At 49.4% G+C, this 21,427-nt stretch overlaps 1 protein-coding gene across 3 annotated transcripts in view; it reads right to left on the bottom strand.

The window, feature by feature from the left end:
• Window positions 1-17,415: 17,415 nt before the first annotated feature.
• Window positions 17,416-21,427, bottom strand: part of LOC140408713 (N-acylethanolamine-hydrolyzing acid amidase-like) — a 46,112-nt gene continuing 42,100 nt past the window's right edge. For all 3 annotated transcript variants that reach the window (XM_072496307.1, XM_072496306.1, XM_072496305.1), the window contains 2 exons: window positions 18,011-18,105; window positions 17,416-17,925 (listed from right to left, as the gene is read on the bottom strand). In XM_072496307.1, coding sequence (XP_072352408.1) covers window positions 18,036-18,105 — 70 coding nt within the window. In that variant the 3' untranslated portion in view covers window positions 17,416-17,925; window positions 18,011-18,035. The remainder of the gene's footprint in view (window positions 17,926-18,010; window positions 18,106-21,427) is intronic.

Here is a 21,427-nt window from a genome sequence, read left to right as displayed (position 1 = left end):
TCACAGCTCTTTTGCATTCCTGTGCTCAGCAATTTTTCATTCCTCTCTACATTCTTACCACCAGCTTTCTTTTATCACAACTACATTTTCACCACACCCTCCGCATCAATCTCTTTACCACTTTCCTCATGCTCATTTTCAACATCTGCTTCACAACACTCTCCCTTTTCCTATCAGCTTCACCACTCACAGCTGCAAACACTCATTCCTCTTTAATTAAAACCCTCCTCCTCTCACTTCTTTTTAACCCTTCACAACATTTTTACCTTCATTGCCTTCAGAAAAGTTCAAACAAACTTTGCACAAACTGATAATTTTTCACTGGACTCTTTTTTTTTACAATGTCTTTTCATTCACCTTTTTCCATTGTCACAAATAGCCAGCTAAATCACAGGAATTCCACAGCATAGCAAAATATGTCAACATATATATATACAGAGGAGAACACAAGCACAACAATACAATTGGACCAGTACAAATACCATGAGACAAAGAAGAGAAAAAGCAGCTCGTTCAAAGCTCATTCAGCCTCTCAGAACATTCCGGCTAAGGAGGAATGGCCCAAACATAAAGGGGAAACAGGATACCGGCCACAGAACAGGACAAGGCCCAGACACGCACAGACTCACACATGTGTGTAAACATCGCAAGTATCTTTACAGTACTCTTTACCAAGATAAGTGGGAGGAGGCGATGTTTCACGTTACTCGTTTTCGGAGTCCATTTGGAGATTCACACCTCATTCACCTGAGGCAATGTTGGTGGGTAATTGTCTCCCCCTAAGGAGTCCCTTGTGTTGCAACGAGGATAATGCCAGCTTCTCAACTCTTTCCATAAAGCTGACATTCCTCAACCTTGGCGAATGCTGATTCACCCCTTCCTTTCCTGTTTCGCAAACACGGACCTACATTCGAGAGCATGATGACGAGGATGACACATGGGGAATCAGGACACAGGATGTGACAGCATTGTGCCAATGTTGTTGGGTTCATGGTGCAGAGGCCTGCATAACTGAAATGATGATGTGAGTTCTAATGTAACCAAGGCTGGTAGCGGTATAAAAGCCATCATCCAACCATAGGTTGTTTGGTGGAGGTGTGAAATCCCACTTTACTGTAACGCAGCATTAGGATAATTAGCCAACCTGGCTGTAAAATCGGAAAGATGCACAACATATTATTCTGAAAGGAAGGAGCCGTCTGTTATCAAGCCATGGAATTTGCAGTCTGGCCTAGTGGAAGCACTGTTAGCTTTGCGTGAAGAAAAGTAGGGGCCTGATGATATTGCAGTGTAGCATTAGGTGATATTGTAGTGGTGTGAAGTGAGATCACAGGAGGTTTATGCGCTGCTGTGCCCGAAGTTTACGTAAAGAAATTTGTTGCAATTTGGGGAAAGAGAGGGCAAAGTGAGGAAATGGTAATGCTGCTGAGTGAAAGCATTGGGGAAAAAAAGGAGAACATCATGATATCAAATGTGGAGTTGCATTGGTGGTTCAGTGGTAGAATTCTCCCTTGCCACGCGGGAGGCCCGGGTTCGAGTCTTGGCCAATGCAAGATCGACTGATGTTGCACTGTTATTTCTCATCTTTACACTGCATCTCTATGCTGGTTACATGCAGTTTGCTTTGGCTAACACACATCAACATCTGTTAGCAACTCAAGCATTGTGCTTGAAAGTTCAGCTTCAGTTGCGTGGTTTGCATTGGTGGTTCAGTGGTAGAATTCTTGCCTGCCACGCGGGAGGCTCGGTTCGATTCCTGGCCAATGCATCGCAGCTCTTTTGCATTCCTCTGCTCAACAACTTTTCATTCCTCTCTACATTCTTACCACCAGCTTTCTTTTATCACAACTACATTTTCACCATACACTCCCTCCGCATCAATCTCTTTACCACTTTCCTCATGCTCATTTTCAACATCTGCTTCACAACACTCTCCCTTTTCCTGTCCGCTTCACCACTCACAGCTGCAAACACTCATTCCTCTTCAATTAAAACCCTCCTCCTCTCACTTCTTTTTCACCCTTCACAACATTTTTACCTTCATTGCCTTAAGAAAAGTTCAAACAAACTTTGCACTGTTAGCTTTGCGTGAAGAAAAGTAGCGGCCTGATGATATTGCAGTGTAGCATTAGGTGATATTGTAGTGGTGTGAAGTGAGAGCACAGGAGGTTTATGCGCTGCTGTGCCCGAAGTTTAGGTGAAGAAATTTGTTGCAATTTGGGGAAAGAGAGGACAAAGTGAGGAAATGGAAATGCTGCTGAGTGAAAGCATTGGGGAAAAAATGAGAACATTATGAGAGAGAAAGTGGAGTAACATTGGTGGCTCAGTGGTAGAACTCACGCGGGAGGCCCGGGTTTGATTCCCGGCCAATGCAAGATCGGCTGGTGTTTCACTGTTATTTCTCTTCTTTACACTGCATCTCTCTGCTGGTCACATGCAGTTTCCTTTGGAAAAAAAGTTCCTTTTGAGTCGTGGCACAGTTTACTGGATCTGCAGCTTCTCTGTTAGATGGATATCAATCTCCAAGCAAATTAATTTTGCAACATCCTGAGGATTCTCAGATTCTTTCAAAATAAAAATATCTAACTCCTTACAGCTCTTAAAAGACAGGTCCACATTGTTATCCAAGCAATATCTTGGCAATTATTAGTTGTTCACTCAGCATGCGTAACTTAATTTCAAAACCTCTTCACCTTGTCTCGAGCCTTTTTTGCCATTTTATTAGAATAAACATTTGTTTATCTTTATTTATCTCTGCTCTCGTGACTCAATATTATACAACTTCCAAAGAGAATGAAAATACTGATGTGAAAATGTATTTTTTTCCAGATAATTTAATTCTGCAAAAGCTCTTGCACTATTGGAACAACATTGAATGCCTTGAGATGTTTTAAAAATTGAGGTTCAACTAGAATGAATAACATTTCTAACTGCAGTTTAATTCTTAAGTAAAATTCAAATTACATACACAAATCATTTGGGAATTTTTTATTAGATCTAAAACTACAAATATGTATGCAGGAGACTACTGACATGTATTGTGTTGGTGGTTCAGTGGTAGAATTTCTGCCTGCCACGCGGGAGGCCCGGGTTTGATTCCCAGCCAATGCAACAGTCCTCCTTTTATTTTTCACATTTAAACTTTTGTGGCTGCTTTAAAAGGGCTTTCTATCTTTATGAATCATTCAAGAAAATAATTATTCCCTGATGCATGAACAATTGTACAAAGACTCAGGTTGGATACAACTGTGGCTTTATTGCAGTAAGATATGTGGCCTCCCACAGCAGCTGGCGAAATGGCTGCTGAATAGAGGACATGTTTATTTATACTCTTCCTACTGGGCGGAGCCAGCAAGTGTAGCCACCTAAATTGGCCAACTCCCGATTTAAAATGGCGAACGGCAAAGGCTGATGGGAAAGTCAGCCAACACAGGCAGAAACCAGCAGGTGCAGGTTTGCTGTGTATTTAACTCTGCAAAAGCCCAGACAGCATCGATACCAGCGACCATCAGCATAACAATGTAGCAGCCATCTACATACTGATGAGCAATCCCCGGGAACAATAGCAACATTTGGGACACTCAAAACTAAGCCAGACTCCCCGGCGCCAGCAGGAGCCAACATAAAGAGGTTAACGGACACCTCAAGACCGCCCATCGATCAGGGAACTGCTCCAGTATTGGAGAAATCAAACCAAGCGATTGGAACAAAGTCCAATCACCTAGAACCAGGTACAGAGTCCGCCCCGAAAGGCGGGAAGCCCCTGGGGGCTATAAGAGTTAAGCCCCAAGTTCAACTCGCTCTCTTCGTCTCTTCGTCCTGCCCGGGTCACCCAGCAACGCGAACCAACCTTGACCGTGACCGGTGCAGTGACCACCAAAAGAAGTAAGTCTTAATACAACACTCACTACGAGATAGGCGCTCCTAGCTACCAATCCGTACCAACTTCGAATCCCGCAGACTCAGAACCCGAACGAAAGACCATTTGTTCCCCTGACCTGGTGGGCCAGTCTGAAGTTAAGTATAGGCCTGTTAGTTATAGAAGTAGCTTAGACGTAGAATTTGCACATGAGTAGCGATTACTGTGTATAATAAATGTGCTTTGAGTTGAATCGTACTAATTGGTGTATTGAGTTATTGATCATTACTTGGACTTGAACCTCGTGGCGGTATCATAAAGATACCTGGCGACTCGAGAGCAAAGGTAATAAAACAGAGCGATTGAACCAACGGGGAAAGTTAGCAACACAGGCAAGGGCTACCGGCGAACCTGTAGTACAGGTCCTACCTTACATCACCTAATACAGGTGTAACAGTGGTTTACCACATTCACCCCCTGTTAAAAATGAGTCCGGCGGGGGTGGTGGAGAATTATATACAGTAGTGAATTTATGTACAGTGTTTTATTAGGAGAGAAAAAAAATGCCTTTTGAAAGTCTGGTGCCAGTTAGAGATTCAACCGGTCTGGTGCCTTGACGTTCCGCTGGGAGCGACGTAACGATGGCAGCGATGTCGATGCTGACGATGTCGGTGCTGGCCTGATGTCGGGTGATCCTGGGAGCGTGCCAAAATCCTCTTCATCCTCTTGCGTGGGCAGGGGAAGGAGGGATGGTCCTGGTGGGGTTAATGTTGGGAGCGCTGGGGGAGGGGAGGGTGGCGCCGGGCCGGGTAAGTGTGTATGAGTGGAACCTGCTGGTGCCAGGTCCCTGAGGGAAACAGTATCTTGGCAGCCGTCGGGTAACGCCACATAGGCATACTGGGGGTTGGCATGGAGCAAGTGCACCCTATCCGCCAACAGGTCCGCCTTGTGGAGTCGGACGTGCCTACGGAGCAGGACCGGTCCTGGAGCTGCGAGCCAAGTCAGGACGGACACCCTGGAAGTGGACTTCCTGGGGAAGGAAAAAAGACGTTCATGGGGTGTGCTATTCGTAGCGGTGCACAGTAGTGATCGGATGAAGTGTAGTGCATCAGGGAGGACCGCCTGCCAGCGAGAGGCTGGGAGGTTCCTGGACCTTAGGGCCAGTTGGATGGCCCTCCAAATCGTCCCGTTCTCCCTCTCTCCCCGGGGGTTATAGCTAGTCGTCCTGCTGGAGGCGGTATCCCTGCTGAGCAGGAACTGACGCAGCTCATCACTCATGAATGAGGATCCCCTGTCACTGTGGATGTAGGCGGGGAAGCCTAACAGAGCGAAGATCGTGTTGAGGGCCTTGATGACGGTGGCAGACGCCATATCGGGGCATGGGCTGGCGAAGGGGAACCTGGAGTACTCATCGACCACACCGAGAATATACGTGATTCGGTCGGTGGAGGGAGGGGCCCTTTGAAATCCACGCTGAGGCGTTCAAAGGGGCGGGAGGCTTTCACCAGGCGCGCACGGTCCGACCGGGACAAGTGCGACTTGCACTCAGCACTGACCTGGCAGTCCCTGGTGACTATCCGTACTTCCTCGACGGAGTAGGGCAGATTGCGAGCCTTTTTAAAAAAAATATTTTATTGAAAATTTTTGGCCAACCATCACATACATTGTGTATCCTTTACACAGTAATATAACAATATAAATAACAATGGCCAGTTTTATAAACAAGAAATAAATAATATATAAACAAAAACAAAACTAAATGGCAACTGCCTTGTCCCAGATAAATATTCTCCAAAAATATGTTTTAACAGTCCAATATACAATTATCTATAACAACAACCTATACATATTATACTTATATATTAACATCCCTGAGAATCCCTGTGGTTCCTCCTCCCCCCCCCCCCCCGCCCCCCCCCCCCCGCCCCCCCCCCCCCCCCCCCCCGCCCCCCCCCCCCCCCCCCCCCCCCACCCCGGGCTGCTGCTGCTGTCTTCTTCCTTTCCATTCCCTCTATCTTTCTGTGAGGTATTCGACGAACGGTTGCCACCGCCTGGTGAACCCTTGAGCCGATCCCCTTAGGACAAACTTAATCCGTTCCAGCTTTATAAACCCTGCCATGTCATTTATCCAGGTCTCCACACCCGGGGGCTTGGCTTCCTTCCACATCAACAGTATCCTGCGCCGGTCTACTAGGGGCGCAAAGGCCAAAACATCAGCCTCTCTCGCCTCCTGCACTCCCGGCTCTTCTGCAACCCCAAATATAGCCAACCCCCAGCTTGGATCGACCTGGACCCCCACTACCTTCGAAAGCACCTTTGTCACCCCCACCCAAAACCCCTGTAGTGCCGGACATGACCAGAACATGTGGGTGTGATTCGCTGGGCTTTTCGAGCACCTCGCACACCTATCCTCTACTCCAAAAAATTTGCTAAGCCGTGTTCCAGTCATATGCGCCCTGTGTAACACCTTAAATTGTATCAAGCTTAGCCTGGCACACGAGGACGATGAGTTTACCCTACTTAGGGCATCAGCCCACAGCCCCTCCTCAATCTCCTCCCCCAGCTCTTCTTCCCATTTCCCTTTCAGCTCGTCTACCATAATCTCCCCCTCGTCTCTCATCTCCCTATATATGTCTGACACCTTACCGTCCCCCACCCATGTCTTTGAGATCACTCTGTCCTGCACCTCCTGCGTCGGGAGCTGCGGGAATTCCCTCACCTGTTGCCTCGTAAAAGCCCTCAGTTGCATATACCGGAATGCATTCCCTTGGGGCAACCCATATTTTTCGGTCAGCGCTCCCAGACTTGCAAACGTCCCATCTACAAACAGATCTCTCAATTGTGTTACTCCTGCTCTTTGCCATGTTCCAAATCCCCCATCCATTCTCCCCGGAGCAAACCTATGATTATTTCTTATCGGGGACCACACCGAGGCTCCCGTCTTTCCCCTATGCCGTCTCCATTGTCCCCAAATTTTCAGAGTAGCCACCATCACCGGGCTTGTGGTGTATTTCTTCAGTGAGAACGGCAACGGCGCCGTCACCATGGCTTGTAGGCAAGTCCCCCTACAGGACGCCTTCTCCAATCTCTTCCACGCCGCTCCCTCCTCTTCTCCCATCCACTTACATACCATTGAGATGTTGGCGGCCCAGTAGTACTCACTCAGGCTCGGTAGCGCCCGCCCCCCCCCTATCCCTACTGCGCTGCAAAAATCCCTTCCTCACTCTCGGGGTCTTCCCGGCCCACACAAAACCCATGATACTCTTCTCAATCCTTTTGAAAAAAGCCTTCGTGATCACCACCGGGAGGCACTGAAACACAAAGAGGAATCTCGGGAGGACCACCATTTTCACCGCTTGTACCCTCCCTGCCAGTGACAGGGATACCATGTCCCATCTCTTGAAGTCCTCCTCCATCTGTTCCACCAACCGCGTTAAGTTTAACCTATGCAATGTACCCCAATTCTTGGCTATCTGGATCCCCAAGTAGCGAAAGTCCCTTGTTACCTTCCTCAGCGGTAAGTCCTCTATTTCCCTGCTCTGCTCCCCTGGATGCACCACAAACAGCTCACTTTTCCCCATGTTCAGCTTATATCCTGAAAATTCTCCAAACTCCCCAGGTATCCGCATTATCTCTGGCATCCCCTCCGCCGGGTCCGCCACATACACCAATAAATCGTCCGCGTAAAGAGATACCCGGTGTTCCTCTCCTCCCCTGAGTACTCCCCTCCACTTCCTGGAACCCCTCAATGCTATTGCCAGGGGCTCAATCGCCAGTGCAAACAATAATGGGGACAGAGGACATCCCTGCCTCGTCCCTCTATGGAGCCGGAAATACGCAGACCCCCGTCCATTCGTGACCACGCTCGCCATCGGGGCCCTATACAGCAGCTGTACCCATCTAATATACTCATCTCCTAAGCCAAATCTCCTCAACACCTCCCACAAATAATCCCACTCCACTCTATCAAATGCTTTCTCGGCATCCATCGCCACCACTATCTCCGCTTCCCCCTCTGGTGGGGGCATCATCATTACCCCTAGCAGCCTCCGTATATTCGTATTCAGCTGTCTCCCCTTCACAAACCCAGTTTGGTCCTCATGGACCACCCCCGGGACACAATCCTCTATCCTCATTGCCATTACCTTGGCCAGAATCTTAGCGTCTACATTTAGGAGGGAAATAGGTCTATAGGACCCGCATTGCAGCGGGTCTTTTTCCTTCTTTAGGAGAAGCGATATCGTTGCCTCCGACATAGTCGGGGGCAGCTGTCCCCTTTCCTTCGCCTCACTAAAGGTTCTCATCAGTATCGGGGCAAGCAAGTCCACATATTTCCTATAAAATTCGACTGGAAATCCATCCGGTCCCGGAGCCTTCCCCGCCTGCATACTCCTAATTCCTTTCACTACTTCCTCTATCTCGATCTGTGCTCCCAGTCCCACCCTCTCCTGCTCCTCCACCTTAGGAAATTCCAGCCGATCCAGGAAGCACATCATTCTCTCCTTCCCATCCGGGGGCCCAGCTTCGTATAATCTTTTATAGAATGCCTTGAACACTCCATTCACTCTCTCTGCTCCCCGCTCTATCTCTCCTTCCTCATCCCTCACTCCCCCTATTTCCCTCGCTGCTCCCCTTTTCCTCAATTGATGGGCCAGCAACCTGCTCGCCTTCTCCCCATACTCATACTGTACACCCTGTGCCTTCCTCCACTGTGCTTCTGCAGTACCCGTTGTCAGCAAGTCAAATGCTACGTGTAACCTTTGCCTTTCCCTGTACAGTCCCTCCTCCGGTGCCTCCGCATATTGCCTGTCCACCCTCAGAAGTTCTTGCAGCAACCGGTCCCGTTCCCTACTCTCCTGCTTTCCTTTATGTGCCCTTATTGATATCAGCTCCCCTCTAACCACCGCCTTCAGCGCCTCCCAGACCACTCCCACCTGGACCTCCCCGTTATCATTGAGTTCCAAGTATTTTTCAATGCACCCCCTCACCCTTAGACACACCCCTTCATCTGCCATTAGTCCCATGTCCATTCTCCAGGGTGGACGCCCTTCTTTTTCCTCCCCTATCTCCAAGTCTACCCAAAGTGGAGCATGATCCGAAATGGCTATAGCCGTATACTCCGTCCCCCTCACCTTCGGGATCAACGCCCTTCCCAAAACAAAAAAGTCTATTCGCGAATAAACTTTGTGGACATAGGAGAAAAACGAAAACTCCTTACTCCTAGGTCTGCTAAATCTCCACGGGTCTACTCCTCCCATCTGCTCCATAAAATCTTTAAGCACCTTGGCTGCAGCCGGCCTCCTTCCAGTCCTGGATCTCGACCTGTCCAGCCCTGGCTCCAGCACCGTATTAAAATCTCCCCCCATTACCAACTTTCCCACCTCTAGGTCCGGGATGCGTCCTAGCATACGCCTCATAAAATTGGCATCATCCCAATTCGGGGCATATACGTCTACCAAGACCACCGCCTCCCCCTGTAATTTGCCACTCACCATCACGTGTCTGCCCCCGCTATCCGCCACTATGGTCTTTGCCTCAAACGTAACCCGCTTCCCCACTAGTATAGCCACCCCCCTGTTTTTCGCATCTAGCCCCGAATGAAACACCTGCCCCACCCATCCTTTGCGTAGTCTAACCTGGTCTATCAGTTTCAAGTGCGTCTCTTGTAACATAACCACGTCTGCCTTAAGTTTCTTAAGGTGTGCGAGTACTCGTGCCCTCTTTATCGGCCCGTTCAGCCCTCTCACATTCCACGTGATCAACCGGGTTGGGGGGCTTTTTACCCCCCCCCCCCTTGTCGATTAGCCATCCCCTTTTTCCAGCTCCTCACCCGGTTCCCACGCAGCTGTGTACCCCCCAGGCGGTGCCCCCCCGCCCACCCCACCCCACTCCGGCTCCCCCCTCTCCCCAGCAGCAGCAACCCAGTAACTCCCCCCTCCCACCCCCCCACTAGATCCCCCACTAGCGTAGTTACACCCCCCATGTTGCTCCCAGAAGTCAGCAAACTCTGGCCGACCTCGGCTTCCCCCCGTGACCTCGGTTCGCACCGTGCGACGCCCCCTCCTTCCTGCTTCCCTATTCCCGCCATGATTATCATAGCGTGGGAATAAAGCCCGCGCTTCCCTTTTGGCCCCGCCCCCCATGGCCAACGCCCCATCTCCTCCACCTCCCTTCCTCCCTCCACCACCACCTGTGGAAGAGAGAAAAGTTACCGCATCGCAGGATTAATAACATAAACCTCATCTTTCCCCCCCTTTTTCCCCCCTCTTCGCCCCCCATACTCGCCCCACCACTTTGTTTCAAACGTTCTTTTTTAATAACCCGCTTATTCCAGTTTTTCTTCCACAATAAAAGTCCACGCCTCATCCGCTGTCTCAAAGTAGTGGTGCCTCCCTTGATATGTGACCCACAGTCTTGCCGGTTGCAGCATTCCAAATTTTATCTTCTTTTTGTGAAGCACCGCCTTGGCCCGATTAATGCTCGCCCTCCTTCTCGCCACCTCCGCACTCCAGTCTTGATATACGCGGATCACCACGTTCTCCCACCTACTGCTCCGAGTTTTCTTTGCCCATCTAAGGACCATTTCTCTATCCTTAAACCGGAGGAATCTCACCACTATGGCTCTAGGAATTTCTCCTGCTCTCGGTCCTCACGCCATCACTCGGTATGCTCCCTCCACCTCCAGCGGACCCGCCGGGGCCTCCGCTCCCATTAACGAGTGCAGCATCGTGCTCACATATGCCCCGATGTCTGCTCCTTCTGCGCCTTCAGGAAGACCAAGAATCCTTAAATTATTCCTCCTCGCGTTATTCTCCAGCACCTCCAGTCTTTCCACACATCGTTTATGGTGTGCCTCGTGCATCTCCGTCTTCACCACCAGGCCCTATATATCGGCCTCGTTCTCGGCAGCCTTTGCCTTCACGACCCGAAGCTCCCGCTCCTGGGTCTTTTGCTCATCCTTTAGCCCTTCGATCGCCTGTAATATCGGGGCCAACAGCTCCTTCTTCATTTCCTTTTTAAGTTCTTCCACGCAACATTTCAAAAACTCTTGTTGTTCAGGGCCCCATGTTAAACTGCCACCTTCCGTTGCCATCTTGGTTCTTGCTTGCCTTCCTTGCCGCTGCTCCAAGGGATCCACTGCAATCTGGCCACTTCCCTCTCCTTTTTCCATCCGTTTCCAGGGGGGATTCCCTTCTGGTTTACCGCACAGTGCTTCTAGCCGTTAAAATTGCCATTGGGGCTCTTATTAAGAGCCCAAAAGTCCGTTCCACCGGGAGCTGCTGAAACATGCAACTTAGCTGGTCATCGCCGCACCCGGAACCAGATTGCGAGCCTTGACAAGATGGTACAACCGTGTGACCCCCGGGTGACAAAGGCTGTCGGTACACTTGTGCGCTGGCACATGTACCTCGGGTGAGGGCGCCTGGGGGCTCGTTGATTTTGCCGGGGCGATACAGAATCTCGTAATTATAGATGGAGAGCTCGATTCTCCACCGTAAGATTTTATCATTTTTGATCTTGCCGCGCTGTGTGTTGTTGAACATGAAGGCTACCGACCGTTGGTCAGTGAGGAGAGTGAATCTCCTGCCAGCCAGGTAATGCCTCCAATGCCACACAGCTTCAACGATAGCTTGGGCCTCTTTTTCGACTGACGAGTGACGAATTTCTGAGGCATGAAGAGTGCGGCAAAAGAATGCCACGGGTCTGCCTGCCTGGTTGAGGGTGGCGGCAAGTGCGACGTCTGATGCATCGCTTTCTACTTGGAAGGGGAGTGTCTCGTCTATTGCGTGCATCCCTGCCTTGGCTGTATCAGCTCTGTTACGGTTGAAGACCTGTTGTGCCTCGGCAGTAAGGGGAAAGTGGGTGGACTGAATGGGTGGGCGGGCCTTGTCCGCGTAGTTTGGGACCCACTGGGCGTAGTAGGAGAAGAACTCCAGGCAGCGTTTGTGGGCCCAGGGGCAGTGGGGGAGGGGAAGCTCCATGAGAGGGCACATGCAGTCGGGATCGGGCCCCAGAACTCCGTTCTGGACCACATAGCCGAGGATGGCAAGGCGGGTTGTGCTGAACACGCACTTCTCCTTGTTGTAGGTGAGGTTGAGGAGAGTGGCGGTGTGGAGGAATTTAGCAAGGTTGGCATCGTGGTCCTGCTGATCATGGCCGCAGATGGTGACATTATCTAGGTATGGAAAGGTGGCCCGCAAACCGCACCAGTCGACCATTCGGTCCATCTCCCTTTGGAAGACCAAGACCACGTTAGTGACGCTGAAAGTGATAGAGACGACCGTCCGCCTCGAAAGCAGTGTATGGACAGTTTGATTTACGAATGGGGAGCTGGAGATAGGCGGATTTGAGGTCTATCGTTGAGAAGACCCGGTACTGCGCAATCTGATTGACCATATCAGATATGCGTGGGAAGGGGTACGCGTCGAGCTGTGTGTACCGATTGATGGTCTGGCTGTAGTCCACGGCCATTCTGTGCTTCTCCCCAGTTTTAACGACTACCACTTGGGCTCTCCAGGGGCTGTTGCTGGCCTCGATGATGACCTCCCGAAGCAGCTGTTGGACCTCGGACCTGATGAAGGTCTTGTCCTGGGTGCTGTACCATCTGCTCCTGGTGGCAACTGGTTTGCAATCCGAAGTTAGATTGGCAAAGAGGGAGGGTGGGTCGACCTTTAGGGTCGCGAGGCTGCGCACAGTGAGGGATGGTAATGGCCCGCCGAATTTGAGGGTGAGGCTCTGGAGATTGCACTGGAAGTCGAGGCCTAGTAGTAGTGCAGCGCAGAGATTAGGAAGGACGTAGATGCGGAAGCCGCTGAATTCTATGCCCTGGACCGTGAGAGTGACCGTGCAGAACCCCCGGATCGGGACGGAATGGGATCCGGAGGCCAGGGAGATTCTTTGATTGGCGGGGTGGACCACGAGGGAGCAGCACCTTACCGTATCTGGGTGGATGAAGCGTTCGGTGCTCCCGGAGTCCAGCAGGCAAGAGGTCACGTGGCCGTTGATTTTCACCGTAGTCAAGGCGTTGGCCAGGTTGTGTGCACGAGACTGGTCGAGCGTCATTGAGGCGAGCTGCGGTTGGTCGTCGCTGGTGTCTGAAGATGGAGAGCGTGGGGGGGCCAGGTCATGGAATGTTGCCGGCATCCATGCCCCGTGGGGAAGACAAGATGGCGCCGCCTGAAGATCCTGCAGGAGACAAAATGGCGGCGCCCATGGGCCGCACGTTGCGAGGGCTGGACAAGATGGTGGCGCCCATGGGCCGCAGGTTGCGGGGGCTGGACAAGATGGCGGCGCCCACTGGCCGCTCGCGGCCCCGGGAGGTGAAGATGGCAGCGCCCATTGGCCGCACGTGGCCCCGGGAGGTGAAGATGGCTGCGCCCACTGGCCACGCGTGGTCCGGGACGAAGATGGCGGCGCCCATTGTGTGTGTGTCAGGGATGATAGCGGCGACTGCGTGGGCCTGGCACACCGCGGCGAAATGGCCCTTTTTGCTGCAAGCCTTGAAAATGGCAGCGCGGGCCGGGCAGCGTTGGTGAGGGTGCTTCTGCTGGTCGCAAAGTAACATCGGGGACCCCCGGGGTGCGCGGATTGGCAGGTGGCGCAGGCGTATTGGCTGGGTAAAGCCCCGGCTGGGGCAGCCGTTTGTGGGGTCCACGAGGGATAAGAGGGGTTGGCCACGTGGCCGGAGGGGTAGGCCTGAGCATTACGTCAGGCGACCGTCATGGAGAGTGCTAGCTTCTTAGTCCCCGCTAGGTCGAGCGTGGCCCCTTCAAGCAGCCTTTGATGAATGAAGTCCGACCCAATCCCTGTTATAAAAGCATCGCGCATAAGAAGGTTAGAATGTTCGGTGGCCGTAATGGCCTGACAGTCACAGTCCCGGACGAGTGGGATTAGGGCCCGAAGTCTTCTATGGACTCACCAAGGAGTTGAGAGTGAGTGGCGAGTATGTGCCTGGCGAAGAGTATATTCACTTTCTGTACATAGTTTTCTTTGAGGAACGCCATGGCGTCCGCGTAGTTCGGGGCGTCCTGGATCAGCGGAAACACGCTGGAGCTCAAGCCTGAGTACAGGGTCTGTATCTTCTGAGCCTCCATCAGAGGTGTGGTCGCTGAGTTGATATAGGCCTCGAAGCAGGCTAGCCAGTGATTAAAGTCCTTTCTGGCATCGCTAGACTGCGGATCCAGCTGTAGGCGATCTGGTTTGATTCGGAGGTCCATCTTCTAGAAAATCTTACTACAATAAATTGATGCACGATCAATTGTACAAAGACTGAGGTTGGATACAACTGTGGCTTTATTGCAGTAAGATGTGTGGCCTCCCACAGCAGCTGGCGAAATGGCTGCTGAACTAGAGGATACGCATATTTATACTCCTCCTACTGGGCGGAGCCAGCAGGCAGGGGCTACCGGCAAACCTGTAGTACAGGTCCTACCTTGCATCCCCTAATACAGGTGCAACAGTGGTTTACCACATTCCCGTAACTGAAATCTGTTGTAATAGCTCAGTTGCAATTCAGTTCATCTGCTGCTGAAACCCTCAGGTGGATTGGCCATGCTAAATTGCCCCTAATGTCCAACGGTTAGGTGAGGTGACGGGGATAGGGCGAGGGAGTGGGTATTGGTCGGGTGCTCTTTCAGAGGGTCGGGGCAAACCCGATGGGCCGAAAGGCCTCCTTCTGCACTGGCGGGTTTCTATGATTATCCAAAGTTTTGTTACCGTGAGGCATTGCTATTCCAAAGCTCTCCTAGTTAGCCTGCCAGTGTCCAACCTCCTCTTTCAACATTCCAAAAGGACCATTCCCACTACATCACCCATCCCACGCTACCTTTTTGTGAAGGTAACCTCCCCATTTACCTCCTTTCTTATTAGAAAAAGCGTTAAACTCTTCTTCCAGGTGAAATAAAATTTACTTGCACTTCTTTGAATTAATAATCTTTATTGTCACAAGTAGGCTTACATTAACACTGCAATGAAGTTACTGTGAAAAGCCCCTCGTCGCCACATTCCGGCGCCTGTTCGGGCACACTGAGGGAGAATTCAGAATGTCCAACTTACCAAACAAGCACATCTTTCGGGACTTGTGGGAGGAAACCAGAGCACCCGGAGGAAACCCACGCAGTGGCCCAAGCCAGAAATTGAACCTGGGACCCTGGCACTGTGAAGCAACAGTGCTAACCACTGTGCTACCATGCACACTAATTGCTGCTCACAATTTGGACTTCTCTACACTGGCGAAACTGAACGCAGGTTGTTTGGACCATTTTATGGAACACCGCCACCCAGTTTACAAGCATGACCCGAGCTTTCAGTAGTTGAAAGGGTTAATTTATAGAAATACAAAAGAATGTAAAAGGGCAGTGGTTTCTCTCATCATTTTGCTTTTGGTGTTTCAACCCTCAGATCTCTGGAAACATCAGCATCAGCCCCCACCCCCTGATCTCATGATGGAGGGACAATCATTGATGGAGCAGCTCAAGATATTGGGTCAGGTCCGTTTCCCCGAGGGACCCCTGGGCTTGTGATGATTTGTATTTGACAACAACAGTCATCGACCTTCCTTCATATCAGCTATGAATCCAACTGCCACAGGTTTCTCCCCTGGTTCCTGATTGACCTCAGTTTTGCTCGAGTTCTTTGCTGCCATACTTGGTCAAATGCTGCCTTGATGCCGAGTGTAACCACTTTTGTCTTTCCGCTGGAATTCAGCTTCAATGTCCATATCTCGATCAAGGCTACATGACTCTGTGACTAAATATGAGAATTGATCATCTGAATTTAAAAATATCACTTGAACAGGGGACTTAAATCCTGGACTCTCAAGTTAAAAGTCTGATGCTCTGAGGCTGCATGGTGGCGCAGTGGTTAGCACTGCTGCCTCATGGCGCTGAGGACCCAGGTTCGATCACGGCCCCGGGTCACTGTCCGCGTGGAGTTTGCATGTTCTTCCCATGTCTGCGTGTGTCTCACCCCCACAACCCAAAGATGTGCAGGGTAGGTGGATTGGTCAAGCAAATTGCCCCTTAATTGGAAAAAAAGAATTGGATACTCTCAATTTATTTTTTTAAAAGTCAGATGCTCTGCTGACTGAGCTATCCGAGCTCTCAGCGCGCGCTCACCAAGTGGTTCTGGCAGAAGCTGTTATTGGTAATTGGATGTTGTCTGATGACTCTTTACCTTATTTTACTGATGATTGCGAGAAGGCAGATAGGGTATAGTCAGCTTGATTAGAGTTTTAAGGGTATAGTCAGCTTGATTAGAGTTTTAAGTACAATGAACAAAGAACAATACAGCCCAGGAACAGGCCCTTCGGCCCTCCAAGCCTGCACCGACCATGGTACCTGCCCAAACTAAAACCGCATGCACTTATGGAGTCCGTATCCTTCCATTCCCACCTATTCATATATTTGTCTAGAAAGATGCCCCTTAAATGCTGCTGTCGTACCTGCTCCCACCACCTCCCCAGGCAGCGCGTTCCATATATTTACCACCCTTTGTATAAAGAACTTGCCTTGCACATATGTTCTAAATTTTTCCCACGCACTTTAAGCCTATGTCGCCTCGTGCTTAACTCTCCAGCCCTCGGAAAGAGCATCTGACTATCCACTCTGTCCATGCCACTCATAATCTTGTAGACGTAACTTGTTCTGTGGATGGCATATTTCTATATTTTCAGGTAAATACCACTATCACAGCTGGAGAAGCCTGGCAAGGAGAGTGGGTAGCTCTGGTGCAGAAGCATTTAACATTTTAGCTATGATGATATTAACACCGACAACCTTTGTTGTGTCCAGTGCACTCAACAGTGCTTAATCTCACGTGAAACGAACCAAGTCGGCCAAATGCTGGAATCTATAATGGTGGAGGCCCTGGGAGAATACCAAATAAAGTTACCCCCTCTGTACTTGTCACACCTGTATGCATCACCGCATCATTCATGGTACCTTCCCCATCTGTTAGTTGCTATCTTGTCCGCCACCACTCTTGCTTTGTTTTTTAATTTTTACAATTAAGGGGCAATTTAGCATGGCCATTCCACCTACCCTGCACATCTTTCGGTTTTGGGTTGTGGGGATGAAACCCACGCAGACACGGGGAGAATGTGCAAACTCCACACAGACAGTGACCCGGGGCCGGGATCGAACCCAGATCCTTGGCGCAGTGAGGCAGCGGTGCTAACCACTGTGCCACCATTCCATCCCACTCTTGCTTTTTTAAAAGTTGCAATTACATGGCAGCCCGAACCAAAGTTGGACGACAAGTTCAACAAGATCAGTGTGGCCTTGAGTGAATTGGCTAATAAAGCGGTGTCCATCAGCAGGTAGCATTCAATATGTTAACTGTCCACCTGTAATGTCAAACTGGATATTGCAATGATTGTTCGTCTGTAAATCACTTTTGGGGGAAAAAAAACATTCTTTAATAAAAATAAACTTAAATTTATAGTGCATCTAAAATTTTATACGAAAAAGTTTCACTTATTTTTCAAGCAACGGTTTTTGTTAGATTTATGACCTGCACATCTTGTAGGAATTAGCATGTTCAGAATAAATGTAGCATTCTTTAGACATTCAGATTTATTCAAAACGGTTTGTAGAAATGTTTACATCTTTAGGCATTCATATTTATTCAAAACTGTTCATAGAAATGTTTACATCTTCCAGCTGAATTGGCTTTATTGATACAGTGAATTGCCATCAGTAATCAGGTAGGTAGCATTAAAATTTAAATCCTAATCTGCTTCATAAATGTCTGTAAATTGAAAAATTATTAAATGAACTTGACAACATTTCAGTCATATCAAAAAATAAAAATAGAAATCTCTTGGATCATAAAATTGCTAGGAACTTAACTTGAAATCTCGGAGTTTCTGTTAACTTTCCAAGCCAAATGTTTCAGAAAAGGTTCAGCAGAAAGCAGATGAAACTCAAAATGTATCCATCTACAACATTTGTAAAGGAGCATCACATTAAGCAGAGTAACTGACAAGTAACACTCCCAATATTCCTTGAGTGCTTTGTCTTCTAATTCAGGGCAGCAGAGTGACATTTTTGACTGTTACTGTTGGCCTATGAATAACAACATAAAGATTAAAATACACAGGTGTATTTGCAAAGAATTTCCAAAATAAAATTAGATCTGATCTTTACTTACCGACTTCCAAATTAGTCTTTACAAATTAGGTCCGAACTAGTGTCTTGTAGTCGTACGGCTGAGCAGCACACATTAATGTTGTATAGATAGTAAAACTAAAATGTAAGCATTATTTTAGAAAACATCAACACGTGAATATACACTTAATGACTACAACACAGTATCCAGTTCACAGATGCGATAATAATTAGGGATTTTTGTTTTTGTTTTTGTAAAGACTATTGCACAGGAGGCTGCATACTAAAATCACTGAGATACAATACGTTGTTTTAAAAAAAAATTTAAGTGCCCAATTCTTTTTTTCCAATTAAGAGGCAATTTTAGCATGGCCAATTCATCTACTATGCACATCTTTGGGTTGTGCGGGGTGAGACCCACGCAGGCACAGGGAGAATGTGCAAACTCCACACGGACAGTGACCCAGGGCCGGGATCAAACCAAGGTCCTTTGTGCTATGAGGCAGCAGAGCTAAACACAACGTCACAATGTCACTGTACCGCCCTAATAATTACAATGTTGTACAAACATGTGAACAAGGAGCAGGAGTAGGCCATTCAGCCCCTTGAGCCATTTAATAAGATCATGGATGAATCATAGAATTTACAGTGCAGAAGGAGGCCATTCGGCCCATCAAGTCTGCACCGGCTCTTGGAAAGAGCACCCTACTTAAGCCCACACCTCCACCCTATCCCCGTAACACTGCAACCCTATCTAACCCAAGGGCAATTTAGCATAGCCAATCCACCTAACCTGCACATCTTTGGAATGATCTGATAATGGCCTCAACTCTACACTTCACCTACTCCTGATAACCTACCATCTCCTTACCTCCCAAAAATCTATCCACCTATCCCTAAAAAATATTCAAAGACTCTGCTTCAACCACCTTTCAGGAAGAAAGTTCCAAAGGCTTGGGACCCTCGGAGTGAAAGAACGGCATCTCATCTCCATTTTAAATAGATGACCCCTTTATTTTTAAACAGTGACCCTTGCTTCTAGATTTCCCCACAAGAGGAAACATCCTCTCCACTTCACCGGGAAGGATCTTGTACGTTTCAATCGAGCAGCCTCTTACTCTTCTAAACTCCAGGGGATGCAATCCTAGTGTGTTTCACCTCTCCTCATAAGGCAACCCCGTCCATTCCAGTATTTGTCTGGTAAATCTTTTCTGAACTGCTTCCAACATATTGACATTTTTCTTAAATAAGGCGACTGATACTGTACACATTACTCCAAATGTGGTCTCAGTAGTGCCCTATATAACTGAAACATAACCTCCGTACCTTTATATTCAATTCCCCTTGCAATGGTAACATTTTATTGGCTTTCTTCCTTGCTGTACCTGCATACTAACCCTTTGTGAATCATGCACTAGAACACCCAGATCCCTCTGCAGCTCAGAGGTCTTGAATCATGCACCATTTAGATAATATGCTTCTTGTTCGTCCTGCACGATGGTCAACCCCCCCCTTGCGCATGCGCGGGGATGATGTCAGCAGCCGCTGACGCACCCGCGCATGCGCGGACCCGCGCTCGCCGGCGGAGTCCCTTCGGCCCCAGCTGGCGTGGCGCCAAAGGCCTTCCACGCTGGCCGGCGGGGCGCAAACCACTCCGGCGCCGGTCTAGCCCCTGAAGGTGCGGAGGATTGGGGTGACCCGACGCCGGAGTGGTTCCTGCCACTCCACTGCGCCGTTTCTGCCCGCCCCGCCGATTCCCGGAAAATTCCGCCCAATATGCTGCCTTCCCATTTTTCTGACCAAAATGGATGACCTCACACTTATCCACGGTAAACTCCATCTGCTACATTTTGACCCGCTCACCAGACCTATCTATATACATTTGTAAGTTTCTTATTTCCTCATTACAACTTACTGTCCCACCTATTTTAGTGACATCTACAAATTTGGCGATAGAACCGTCTATCGCTGTATCCAAATCGCTAATATAAATTGTAAATAATTGGGGCCTAAAGACCGAACCCTGTGGCACCCCACTAGTTACATCGTGCCACCCAGGACAAGACCCATGTATCCCGATTTTCTGTCTTCTATCTGTCAGCCAGTCTTCTATCCAAGCTAACAAATTATGTCTAACTCCATGTGATCTAACCTTGTGCATAAACTTTCATTTAAAAAAAAATGCATTTTGTTACAAACATGTATCAAAACAGGTTACAGCGAATAAACACCACGGGAAACAGACTTCCCAACAATCAACTATACGGTCTGTACAGATTTTCCCCTTTTTTCACCCCCCCTCCCCTGCGACAAACAGTTCCTCAAACATGGTCACAAGCCTCCCCCACCTTTCCTCAAATCCCCCTGAAGAGCCCCATAACTCATACTTTATCTTCGCTACAGAAAGAGAAAATGCTGGAAAATCTCAGCAGGTCTGGCAGCATCTGTAGGGAGAGAAAACAGCTAAAGTTTTGAGTCCGATGACTCTTTGTCTTCTCTAATTGCAGGAAGTTGTATAGATCACCCAACCAGGCCGCTACCCCCGGTGGTGATGCCGACCGCCCCTCCAGCAAATTCGCCGCCGTGCAATCAGAGAGGCGAAGGCCAAGACATCGGCCTTCCTCCTCTCCATGAGCTCCGGCTTTTCTGAGACCCCAAATAACGCCACCAAAGGGTTCCGGTCCACCTCCTCCTCCACTATCCTGGCTAAGACCGTGACACTCCCATCCAGAATCTTGTGTATTAACTTTCTGTGCACCACCTTATCAAATGCCTTCTGGAAGTCCAGATATGCAACATCTACAGGATCCCCATTATCTACTTGGCTTGTTTCACCTTTGTGAAGACCTCTAGCAAATTAGTCAAACATGATTTACCCTTCATAAAACCATGCTGACTCCGATGGATTGCGTTTTGAAATGTCCTGATATTACTTCCATAATAATGAATTCTAACAATTTCCCAACAACAGATGTTAAACTAACTGGTCTGTAACTTTTTACATTCTGCCTCCCTTTTTGAATAAGCATTTTTCCAATTCATTGGAACCATTCCCTTGTCCAAGGAATTTTAGATTATTACCAATGGATCCACTGGGGGCGATTCTCCCAAATGGAGCCCAAGTGTTTCACGACGGTGCGAACCGGGCCCAGGTACGACCTATTCTGTCCCCCACAGGGGGCCAGCATGGCGCTGGAGCGGTTCACGCCGCTCCAGCCTCCCTTCCCGGCGCCAAATGGATGCCGCGCCAACCCGCGCATGCACAGTCGGGCCGCGCCAACCTGCGCATGTGTTGGGGGGAAACTTCTGCGCGCTGGCCCCGACGCAACATGGCGTCGGTGTTCAGGGGTCGGCCGCGCAAGAAAGTGGGCCTGGGGGGGGGGGAGGGGAGAGGCCGGCCTGCTGATCAGTGGTCCCCGATCGCGGGCCAGACCCCATCGGAGGCCCCCCTCCCCGCACA

Source organism: Scyliorhinus torazame, chromosome 3 (assembly GCF_047496885.1).
Source record: "Scyliorhinus torazame isolate Kashiwa2021f chromosome 3, sScyTor2.1, whole genome shotgun sequence".
In the NCBI taxonomy this organism is placed as follows: Eukaryota; Metazoa; Chordata; class Chondrichthyes; order Carcharhiniformes; family Scyliorhinidae; genus Scyliorhinus; species Scyliorhinus torazame.
The sequence above is the reverse complement of the archived record's forward strand: the minus strand, read 5'-3'. Positions and strand labels throughout refer to the sequence as shown.